The sequence below is a fragment of the Myotis myotis genome, unplaced genomic scaffold (assembly GCF_014108235.1).
Source record: "Myotis myotis isolate mMyoMyo1 unplaced genomic scaffold, mMyoMyo1.p scaffold_m19_p_11, whole genome shotgun sequence".
In the NCBI taxonomy this organism is placed as follows: domain Eukaryota; kingdom Metazoa; phylum Chordata; class Mammalia; order Chiroptera; family Vespertilionidae; genus Myotis; species Myotis myotis.
The window spans coordinates 18052578-18065335 of record NW_023416315.1 but is presented as its reverse complement, the minus strand read 5'-3'; the positions used below and the strand labels follow the sequence as shown (position 1 = coordinate 18065335).

General features: G+C 36.7%; 1 protein-coding gene across 1 annotated transcript in view; it reads left to right on the top strand.

The window, feature by feature from the left end:
• The window catches only part of GNAT3 (G protein subunit alpha transducin 3), a 49984-nt gene that overhangs the window by 22930 nt on the left and 14296 nt on the right, over nt 1-12758 (top strand). Inside the window, exons 4-5 of the mRNA XM_036326982.1 lie at nt 5304-5461; nt 10776-10904. Of these exons, the coding sequence (XP_036182875.1) occupies nt 5304-5461; nt 10776-10904 (287 nt within the window). The remainder of the gene's footprint in view (nt 1-5303; nt 5462-10775; nt 10905-12758) is intronic.

Here is a 12758-nt window from a genome sequence, read left to right as displayed (position 1 = left end):
AGTCAGAAACATTGATGGGAGAGAAACATTGATCAGCTGCCTCCTGCACACGTTCCACTGGGGATGTGCCCGCAACCCAGGCACATGCCCTTGACCGGAATCGAACCCGGAACCCCTCAGTCCGCAGGCCGACGCTCCATCCACTGAGCCAAACCGGCTTCGGCGCCAGGTTATATATTCTTACATAGCCATTGTACATTATCACACAGATTGCCATTCAAAGAGGAAAAGAGTCTTAACCAAAAATTTACATGAGTTTTTTGGTTACTGATTTCTTAAGTTTAGACCGGTTACTTAATGTCTCTAATTTCAGCTCCCTTACCCACAAAATATTAGTGCTTTCCTTACTGAATTATAATGACTATTGTGAAATGAAGGAGAAACATAAGATATACATTTAAATACCAAGTATTGCAAAATGTAAGCTCCCAGTAAATATTATATATAGTAACCTTTTAGTAATCACTTTGAATATAGGCAAATTAAAATGTATTATTTTATTCTGCACATCTAACATGTACCTGAGTTGCAGGCCCCGACACATGTGGGAGCCAACCAGTTGATGTGTCTCTCCCCCTCCCTTCCACTCTAAAAATCAATGGAAAAAATATCCTTGAATGAGGATTAACAAAAAAAAAAAAAAAAAAGAAAAGAAAAAAGAAAGGGGGCTTGTTTTTGTTTTGGTTTAATATCTAATAGACTGACTTCAGGAATATAGAACTTGTAAAGAGAATAAAGCTGAAGAAACAAGACAGGGCAGAATAAAGGCATTTAATAAATTTCCATTTACCCTTTATGAATATTATTAGTGACCCAGTGCACAGTATCATATGCAATAGGCTGCCCACTGCTTCCGTGGGAGCCGGCGGGAGCCGCAGTGCGCCTGAGAGCACTGGTGGGAGGGAGCCGTGCCACTTCCACGGGAGGCGGGAGGGATCTGTGCCAATTCTGCAGGATCGGAGGTGGGGAGGAGGGACCTAGAGGTAATCCATGCGTGCGCAGCCTGTTGAACTGTCATTACTGTGACGCCATAACAGACAATTTGCATATTACCTCTCTCTCTCTCTCTCTCTCTCTCTCTCTCTCTCTCTCTATATATATATATATATATATATATATAAAATATTCTACTTTAGAACTTCTGAAACATCCAGTAAACCAGCATTAAAGAATGTTAAAAGTTATAACACTTTTATCACACAATCTGGGTGTTTTTGAAACTATTTTTGACATAGCACCCTGCAAAGTGAACCCTACACTCTGAACCAAAGAACATATATTCCTGAAGATGGTCTATGATACAAGTTCTGTGATCAAATAAGTCAGGGATACTTACATACTATTACAACTTCTTGGAAATTTGCAAACAATATTAGTTATCAAAGACTCTAAAAATCTGAAGCAACAAGCTTGGAACTTTTAAACAGGTATTTTCCCAAATAACTAAATTATGATATATTTTCCTTCATTTGATAGATACATTTTTTTCAATCTTTGGAATTATGAGTCTAGGGTTCAGAATGCATATTCATGTGGTTCTAGAATCTAGGACCATCTCAAGTCCCTAATATTGATGAGGAAGTTCTGGGTAACCTGTACAGAAAATATATATTTTGCTTTCTAAGCAATAATCCCTAAACTATGCAACCTTGAATTGGCCATTCTAGAAACACCATAATTTCCATGCCTTTCCAAATAAATTATAAAGAAATAAAATTTCTTCAGGATGCCACTCATTCCCACTTGGGACTATAGAAAAAAAAATGTGGGAAATTATTGGAGGTTCCATTAAAGTTTCCCTACAAGTGTGGTCTGAGATAATTAATATATTTATTTTATCGATTCATTCATTCAACAATACTTCAGAGGCATGAACTATGTATTAGATTCTCTTCCCAGTCTTAAGGATGTAGAAGTGAACAAAATAATGAAATCTCTGCCTTCAAGTGCTTAAAGTATAATATAAAAGATACAGAATAAAGACGTGTACTATATAAGTACTTATAAGTACTATGAAAAAAAATCAAGGAGGGCAAGGGGCTAGAGAGTAATAGAAAAAGGATGGCCATAGATGGCACGCATGAGGGGATGGTATTTGGGAAGAGACCGAATGAAGCAGGAAGTGAGCAACAAGGAAGACGTGAAATGGGGGCTTGGTGAGTTCAAGAAAGAGGAAGGAGTCCTGTAGTTCTTGAGGAAATGGGGAAAGGGAGAGAGGGTGAGAGGAGGAAAGAGAGAAATAAGTATAAAAAAGAAAGGCATGAGTCAAAAATGTAGAGTCGTGTGAGCAATAATAAGAGATTTGAAAATACTGAAGTTTTGAAAACATGGGAGTAAGATAAGCAGTAGGAGTCCAGTTTTCAATCCATTTGGATGTTCTGTAAAAGACAAGTTCTCATTAGTACCTGTGTTATATATTTTAAAAATTCAAATGTGTTTGGTGGACCCAAGCCCTTAAACAAATGAATTTTTGATTCTTTAAATTACCGTGTTAGCCCTTTAGCAACTGAGGAATAACTTCAAGAATGGATATGCAGTATGTCCAATAAGACATTACTTATGTGATTTAAAAAGACACCAAAAAAAATTCTGTATATTTATTCTTTTTTTTTTTTTTAATATATATTTTATTGATTTTTTACAGAGAGGAAGGGAGAGAGACAGAGAGTCAGAAACATCAATGAGAGAGAAACATCGATCAGCTGCCCCCTACACATCTCCCACTGGGGATGCGCCCGCAACCCAGGCACATGCCCCCGACCGGAACCGAACCTGGGACCCCTCAGTCCGCAGACCGACACTCTATCCACTGAGCCAAACTGGTTTCGGCTGTATATTTATTCTTAACTCAGTCCTCACATTTGAGTCACAGGAGAAATTCCTTAAAATACCTTGGCAGAAATTGACATCAGAGATTCTGGATCATCTTGTTTGTGTTGAGGTCCTGGTATCAATATTGTTAAGAAGTGCTCCATGGGCTTATCATGTACAGCCTGGTTTGAAAATCAACTCCATCAACTTCAGTTATGAATGCAATAAAATAAAAAAACTCAAGATCTCAAAATACAAAAGCCAAACTGATAGGATTGCTTGCTCTTGGGGGAGATAATAGGATTGATGTATTGGTCAAAGAGGACTTTGTGACATTTAAATGCTCAAGGTGAGACTATGTTCATGATATCTATACCAACAAAGCATATTTAAATTAAAATGGAAAATTTTAAAGAGAAATGGAAGAGTTTATTAGCATGGTTTATAAAGGTACTAGAGGCCCGGTGCACAAATTCGTGCATCAGTGGGTTCCCTCGGCCTGGCCTGTGGGATCAGGCCAAAACTGGCTCTCCAACATCCCCTGAGGAGTCCCAGATTGTGAGAGGATGCAGGCCAGGCCGAGGGACCCCATTGGTGCACAATCAGGGCTGGGGAGGGACACAGGAGGATGGCCAGCCAGGGAGAGGCTGCAGGAGGGCTCCAGGGCATGTCCAGCCCATCTCACTCAGTTCCAATAGGCCAGACCCCAGCAGCAAGCTAACCTACCAGTTGGAGCATCTGCCCCTCGGTGGTCCATGTTGGAGCATCTGCCCCTCGGTGGTCCATGCACGTCATAGTGAGCGGTTGAGCAGCCTTAGCATATCATTAGCATATTACGCTTTGCTTGGTTGAACGGACGATCGACTACCGGACACTTAGCATATTAGGCTTTTGTTATAGGATACTAACAAGGCATGTAGTTTTTCCCCTTTATGGACAAAACTGTTTGAGCAACTGTCTCATTCCATCATTTCTTCTAAATGGCATTTTTATAGTGGAAAGAGGCAAATGAGATAATGTCAGCAAAAGTGGCTGCATCATATTTTATTGGCTTTGGAGTTCTCTCTCATAGCCAAATAATCAGGAAGAAGTATTTAAAACTTACCCAATGCTGATGCAAGAAAATGGGGTTTAAACTTCTGATTTAGCCACTTAAAAATGTTGGCCTAATGGTCATTTGATCAGTTTGGTTTGGCAATAAAATCTCAATGTGAAGAAAGACAAAAATAAGGTTTTTAATCTTAAGAAAGCCTCTCTCTAACATTGAGAAACATACCCTTATGTTTCTCAGCAGGTTTTTAATAAAACAGTGAAATAAACGTGGCATCAATTTACAATAAGAACAATAAATTAAATTGTATCAGAAAACCAGCAAGTTCTTATTGGACATACTCCTAACATTTCACAAAATATATTTGGGTCTGACTCTTCTTCTGATGCTTATTTTCTTTATTGGCTCATCAAATTAAGCACTGACTCTTAGATTCCTCATTTGTAAAATGGGAAAAAATATAGTGTCTATGCGACTGTTTGTGAGGATTGTGTGAGATATTACATGTGCTGTCTTATAGTATAAGAATATGTACAGGAAAGAGTAAGGGCTTTGGAATCAGACAAGGAGAATATGAGCCCAGACTTCATTTGCCTGGTCTATATTGGTCAACAATTGTGAAATTCAAATTCTTATTCTTAAAATATTTTTGTTACAAAACAGACTTGATAGGTTAGGTAAACTGTGGACTGTATTATTTACTCAGTGTACTTTTACATCTGCTCTTGTCAACTCCAAATATTCTATCAGGACTAACACAATTTTTGCTTTCTTCTCTATTTTCCTTTCTCTTTTCCTCTTTTTTTTTTCATTGTCTTAACTCTGCCCTATTACTTTGCCCCCAAAGGCATGCAATTAACAGCACTACATTGGACATTCAAAAATTTTGAGTATATTTAAATGTTTACCATTAGTAATATGATCACAAAGAGGTACATGATGGCAAATAATATTGTATATCAATTTTTCAGTATGATTTTAGAATACTGAGTTTTATTTTTCATTTCTCTAATTCTTATTTGATAGTTTTATTTCCTAGGGAAAAAATGTGGCCATTATCAAAGGAATACTATGTGCCAATTTAGATCAGATCCATTACCCTTTTATGAGCATTTGACCATCTGAGAGCTCGATGGATTTATACCACGCTATTGTTATCCCTTTTTACATCATAATCAAAACTTAATGATTTATAGCAAAATATATAACAAAATATCCTATCTTTTTATGATAATACTTAAATCTATTAATTTTTGCAATGGAGAACTCTTTTGGCCAGTGATCATAAGGCACTTTAGATATATTGTTTACACGTTCAATGGAATTATTACCTAAAGAAATAATATAAAATCATCCAATTTAAATGTTCTCTTTAAAAAAAAGAATATGTGATTTCAAATAATGACACATTTTTATTCTTTTCATAAAAACATTGCCATAGGAAGACCAAAGACAACTTTATGTGATGGCAAATGCCCTAGAAGATGGAGGAATGACGCAGGACCTGGTGGAGGTAATAAAACGTCTGTGGAGAGATCCGGGGATTCAGGCCTGCTTTGAAAGGTCAGCCGAGTATCAGCTCAACGATTCAGCAGCTTAGTAAGTGAATACATTTCTACAGGAATCGCAGTGGAAATATTTACAATTAAGAATTATAACTGTGTATTCTGCACTCATACTCACAAATAAGAAAAATAAATGGCTTTTCTATTTATTATACTAAAATAAAAAGTAATTCAAGAGAAATAAAAAAGATCAAAGTGATGTAAATGAGATGCAAAAAAATATAACCAGGGGAGCATCCTACATAATAAATCCCTAATATGCAAATCAACCAAACAGCAGAACGACCAGTTGCTATGACATGCACTGACCACCAGGGGCAGACACTCAATGCAGAAGCTGCTCCCTGGTGGTCAGTGCACTCCCACAGGGGGAGCGCTGCACAGCCAGAAGCCAGGCTCACTGCGGGCGAGCACAGTGCTAAGGAGCTGCGAGCTGAGGGGTAAGAAACAGCAAGCAGGTGGGCGGTAAGAAGTGAGGGGTCCTGGACTGCGAGAGGGTGCAGGCCAGGCTGAGGGACCCCTCTCCCACCCCACCCTACCCCCAGTGCACGAATGTCATGCACCAGGCCTCTAGTTTTAAATAACTAATTTTGAAATTATTTTCCTGAGAAGATCTATATGTTTTAAATATGTTTTCAAGACCAGTCAGTGTGGCGCAGTGGTTGAGTGTCGACCTATGAACCAGGAGGTCACTGTTGGATTCCAGGTCAGGGCACATGCCTTATTATACCTGTAGCAGTTGCAGCTACCAAGATTATTCACTGATAGTGGCAAGCAGAAATTTAGGGGGGGGAAACTCAGTTCCTTTAAGAAAGCATTTAATCTCTGAACTACCCTGGAACTGCTCTATAACTGGATTACTGATGTTATGTAAGATTAAAGAAAAAAAATCCTTGTGCCCTACCCTGTTTGGCTTAGTGGATAAAACATTGGCCTCAGGACTGAAAAGTTCCCGGTTCGATTTCAGTAAGGGGCACATGCCCGGATTGTGGGCTTAATCCCCAGTGGGGGTGTGCAGGAGGCAGTCCATCGATGGTTCTCTTTCATCATTTATGTTTCTATCTTTCTATCCTTCTCCCTTTCTCTCTGAAATCAATAAAAATATATATTTTTTAAACAGACAATTGAGTACTAATTCATTAATATATAAATAGCTAGCTAGCTAGCTAGCTAGATAGATATGTTCTCTCCAAACTAAAAAGAATTAATTATTTTGCGTCATGCTCAACATAAACACAGCATGGTGACATGCACACTAAGGTTGGGCTATTCATTTCATCTCTATTCATGTTATTGAAGTCATGGTCTAAGGTAATCAGATTAATGACACATGCTTTGATTCAAAGAGTTCTAGAAAAAGTAGTGTATTAATATTCACAACACTGGTACATTGTGGAATTCTTGTTTGAGTCTCAAGAAAGACTATATAATTTTCATAGCTCTCATCCAGTTTGCAGTTATCAGCAACAAGGAAATTAGGAAGTTGTGACATTATTTATAACTGCATTATCAAAATGATTTTAGGTTTCCATTTTAGTAACTGGTTCTTATCTTATCCCATGGTCACATGCCTACAAGTATGTGTGTGCATGTATGTAAATATAGTTTCATTACATATTCTATATTTCTGTCTATGCATATTAATATGTAAAAGATATAAATACAGTCCTTTTGATGACCCCCAAACACAACATGCCTTGCGTAAGGAAAAAAACAACAGTAATGTGAAAGTGAAACAAATTGAAGATTATTTGAGGACAGAACAATAAAACTTGCATGATCTTCAGATTTTTGATCATGATGGGCAGAAGGACTATGGAGAGAGAAAGAAACATAAATTCTAGAAAAAGATCAGTCTTCTGTGATTATTCATTTATGTTCATTTTAAATCCCAAACCCAATGGGTGCATTGTCCCTTATCAACTCTTGTCTCACTGATGAAGTAGAGAATGAATATCATCTTATTATTATATGAGCTTACATAACTGCTTTTATAAGTTTCCCAGTACATATTCACATTTTAATACTAAGAGGGTTGTCGGTAGTATAGAAAAATATTGCTTTTTTATATGAATCATTGATAAAAAGCAGTCAAAATTAATAAGAAACTGAAATATGGAATATTTTCATTAAAAATTAGTTAGCAAAGTTCAAAAATGGGAGGAAGGAAAAGTTAGATAGATAAATAAATGATAGAAAGCTGTTACTAGTTTTAGATACACATTATTGTTTAATATAATTTTCCCTTAAAATGTATTTATAATTATATTATATGTTTACCAAGTTCTTTGCTCTTGAATAGCAAAAAGTATGTACATATCGTAGACAAAGTGAGCAGACAAAATGACTTTTTTTGTATTTTCTAGTTTTTTTCTTTTCTTTTTTTTTTTTTAAATATATTTTATTGATTTTTTACAGAGAGGAAGGGAGAGAGACAGAGAGTTAGAAACATCGATGAGAGAGAAACATCGATCAGCTGCCTCCTGCACATCCCCCACTGGGGATATGCCCGCAACCCAGGTACATGCCCTTGACCGGAATCGAACCCGGGACCCTTCAGTCTGCAGGCCGACGCTCTATCCACTGAGCCAAACCGGTTTCGGCTGTTTATTTTGACACATAAAATGTGTTTTGTACTGGGACTATCACAATATGGATTCATATTAAGAGCAATGTACCTGTTCTTCAAGCTAAACACGAGTACACAATATCTACTTGCAGTAGAGTAACAACAGGAAAGTTGATTCCACCCACATAATACACCCCATGTCTAAAAATGATTTCAGATAAAATCAAGAGAAATTAAATATTAACATTTTTGTTCTTAGGGATCCTTTAAAGAATGATTAAGTAAAAACTTGCTCAGAAAAATAGCTGAATTACTCTTGTTTTCTTCCAAAAACTAACAGATTTTTCTAAAATACTGAATGACATTCAATTTTTAAAACTAGTTACTATAATATCAAATCAGTACCATATTCATGTATATTTCAGAATCATTATATAAAGCAATGGTCTCTTTCTCTTCCTCTCTCTCCCTCCTCTTTCTTCTTTTTTTTCCTTTCCTCTTCTCTTTACTTCTTCCCTCCCTCCCCGCTTCTCTCTCCCTCCCTCTACCTCCCTCCTTCCCTTCTTTTCTTCCTTCCTTTCTCTATCTGTCTCTTTTTTTGTGTGTGTGTGAGAGATATTTGTTATCCTCTCAAACATAGATACCATTCAAAATGAAGCTAATAGAGATGAGTCCTAAGCAGTGCAAGGAAAAAGAATACTGTTTGTTGGCAACATAGCACCTCCCCCATCACTACTAGCACACTGATGGAAAAGCATCATGACAGTGGCAAACAAGGGAAATACTTTAATTAATATTTGATGATTTACTCATTGAGACTAGTGTGTTATTGAAATTGCATATGTTTTAAGATTTAACATAGACTTGACCAGAAAAAAATGGTATTTTTACATGATTAAAAAATTAGATATTTTTAAGTGATTTGTCTTATATATATTTAGGGCCTGTGGTTTGGTTTAAGATTTAGTCTACAGGTTTGAGCACCCAAATCATATATTTGTTTATAAAAACAAACATTTTAAATGCAAATCTGTCACTCTGCTAATGCTTCTGCTTTGCTTGAAATGATTTATATATACAAATAAAAGTACATTAAAATGTGACTACAAAAACATTCATTTGCCTATTATTAAAATAAATTAAATATCTATCATGGCAGGTATGTTTCTGTTTTGTTTCATTTTGTTTTTGCTTCTGCATGAATCAGTTGGCCAATAATATACCTACCACTGATATAGAATTTGTCCATAAAAAATGCACAAAGAAACTTGATTCACAAAATAGAAAATAGGTAAGCTAGAAAAATATTCCAATACTTCCTTCTGACATATTTATATCTTTGTTTTTCCTCATTTTTTTAAAGATAAATTAAACTCTGTTAGAATAAAACAGAGTGATATATTTGCACATTATTACATATATGTATTTCTGAATTGTGATTGTCTATTTGTCCTTGGCCAATTTTTGCCAATTCTAAGTTTATTTCCACTTAAAAGGAGAAAGACCCTTCAAGAATAAATTATCCATATTGCTGTTGGATTTATTTTTTTAACCAGTGATAAATAGCTTTGCTTTTGTAAGGCATTGTTCTAGATGCTAAGACAAACAGTTCCTCAACTTAGTCCCTGGAAATTTCAACTTTTAAATGATTAATATTCAAGTGGATCCTACCTCTTAAATTTTATCTGAATGGATGAAAACCCATCATGATCTTTCTATTTAAGCCATATGTGTAAACTTGATTCATTATACTGAACAATTTTGTCATAAAAACCTTACTGGTCTATTGCTACCTCTAACATTTTTCCAGAAATAGCCATATTTCTAAGCTACTAAAACCTTTGTATCAAAAATCTAGAACAGTGATTTTCAACTGCTTTTAAAGCAATAAAACACTTTGTTTTAGGATCTGGTTTCAAGGATGAAGCTAAGAGTAGTTTCTTTCCTCTAATCTAACAGATTCATCTTATAGAACATTGGGCTTAGTCAGATTTCTTCCTGCCTTTCGTCACTCCTAGACACCTTGAGCAGAAAGAGAACAGAATCATCCTGGTAATAGCAGGGTTTGAACAGTGGCCTCCAGAGATGAGTGTGACACACTGATGCCCTGAGGGAAGAGTGGAGGAAGTAGACGTGGGTGCAGTGTGTAGGTTCAGCTTTCTGTCCCCAGGAGTGCTACTGGCTCAGGGTGGGTCAGCAATTTCGTGAATTAGTTCCACTGCGGACAAGCAAGAAAGTCAAACATTTCTTCTTTTATTGGACTAAGTGGATACCGTCATGGAACTTAGTGAAATTTGTTCAGAACCCTAAGCTAGAAAAATCCATGGAAAACAACACAACAACTTTCAAATCATGATGTTAAAATCAATCACTCTTAAAATTCAGTGTCTAAAGACAAACTACAACATTTTGAGACTAGTCTAGTGATCGCAATTACAAGGTGACCGTTTTGGACGATGTAAGTCTAATAAAGAGAACTTTCCTCTGAAATGTCTGTCTACACACCGGCAAGTATATCCCATACACCTTATAAAATACAAGCAAAGGCAACGTTTATCTATCCGCTTTTAACAGTGTCCCTACCCGCACAGGTCAGCTGTGGACCACACTCAGCGCAAGGCAACATCCTTGCCACCAAGCTCTTAGAGTTCTGATGAGCAGAGTTTGAAAACCACCAATCTGGATTTTTATAAGTTTAATGGACTCTAAACAACAATAAAAAATCATTTACAAAATTAAAGATATATATATGCTATTGTGTTTTGTTTGTTTTTATTAGCTACCTTAATGATTTGGACAGAATAACAGCTCCTGGATATGTCCCAAATGAGCAAGATGTTCTACATTCTCGAGTGAAAACAACGGGAATCATTGAAACTCAATTCTCCTTTAAAGACCTGCATTTCAGGTATAAGCAAATATATTTTTACCTATTAATAAAAGACTGGTCATGCTCAATATTTCTGCACAGAGAAAAGCTCTAATTCATGTTCAAGTGCAGTGACTCCTTGGGAATGCTCATAGGCCTAGTTTACTTTCTTTCCCGCTGTCCTTGCCCGCCCGCCTATAGCCTCACACATGGACCCTCATCCTGAGCTACATCCTTCCCTCCGAGAACAGGTGGGAGCTAGAATTTACTTTCCTCGTACTTGAAACTGATATCCCACTTAAAAAAGAAAATATATTTAAATAACATTTAAGCAACAGGTGCTGGAGGTCCTATTTCCTTTGCCTTCCAACCCTCCCATTTGCTTGAAGTACTCTTATGAATTTACTTCCTTAATTTAAAAATGCAAATAACTGAGAAGAGAATTATTTGAATATGATGCTATTTACTGGAATAGCAAGGCCTACTTTATAAGTACGGTTTGGTTATGAAAACGATCCCATTCGTTCCATTGTCGTTGCATTATCAAGACCATCTTAGAAATTCTATTGCAATTGGACTTGAGCTACCAAAGGAAAACACTTCTATGATAGCAAGAAATAAAAATCCCTATTGTAGTGGTAGAAAGGGTCCCTTGAAACTTAAGCACTTCTCCCTACCAATTGTGGATAAGGTGAAAGATTAAGCATTAAAACCAGGTTCTACATGTATCCTTTAGTAATGAAAAAAAGTCAGTAAAGTATAATTAATAAAGTCATTCATGCATGCAGTAATAAGAATATTTTTGAAAAGTAGAAAAACTAGAAAAAAAGGTGACATTAATTATTTGTATTAACTTGTGGGGGAAATTCATTTTAGTGGGAAAATATTTTAAGGCATTTTAAGTATTAAAATTGGTAATACACAAATCTAATTACAATAGTTGTTACAGGATAATTTACAAGTTAGTGTGGAAGAAAGCTCTTCAAAATGTATCCCTAAATCTCAGGCCCACAAATAGTTAATTTTCTGAAAGGTGAGTGAAAGAGCAAACCAGGGTAAAAGGTCCGCAAAGACTGGGATTGACATCCCCTGTCGGTTAGGTGGTAAGCAAAGCTTATCTGCAGTCCTGTCATCACTATGGAGCATTTCCTCTTTGGCAACTACTTTCTCCAGTCTCCTGATCTGTGGTCTAGTTTCTGGGGTTTTCCTTTGGGAGCTCAACTCCAACTGCTCTGTCCTCTGCCTGCCCGAGGTCTCTCAAAGCATTTCTGGCACACTTGCCTTTTCTTTCTTACTCTCCTTCCTCCTCTCCACATTTCTCACTGAAACACAAAAGGTAGGTATAAGCCTTGAGTCTATTCCAAGTTTCCACCCCCAGGTTCTCCATTAAAGAACAGCGTTTGTTGAGGAACAAAGGCCCCTTTTCTTTACTTGTCTAATGAGTTTATTGTAAAGTCCTAGAAAAAAGTTATCACTTGATGTTAGCATGTCTTACATAAGCTAATAAAATTCCCCAGATCCTAGATTGTCTGGTTCATAAGTCAGTTATGAAAATTAATGTCACATATCAAACACCTAGAAGTTCGCAACCCTGGTCATTCTCAGAAACCCTGGTCTGTTACTATCTTCTCAGAAATAGGTAGGCACCATCATAAATTATCTTTTTTTATAAATAGCTGTTCGTCAAACATTCAAGGCACAGAGCCTCTGTACTTCCTGTTCTCTTTGCCTAAAATGTTCTGACCTTGGATGTCAGCAAGGACTGGCTCCTTCTTAAGTCCTCGAATCAAATGCTATCTCCTCAGCGAGCCTTGACCATCCTATCTATTAATCATCCTTGCATAGCCCTGTCACTACTACCCTCAGCAGTGTGCTGGTAAATGTATAAGAACA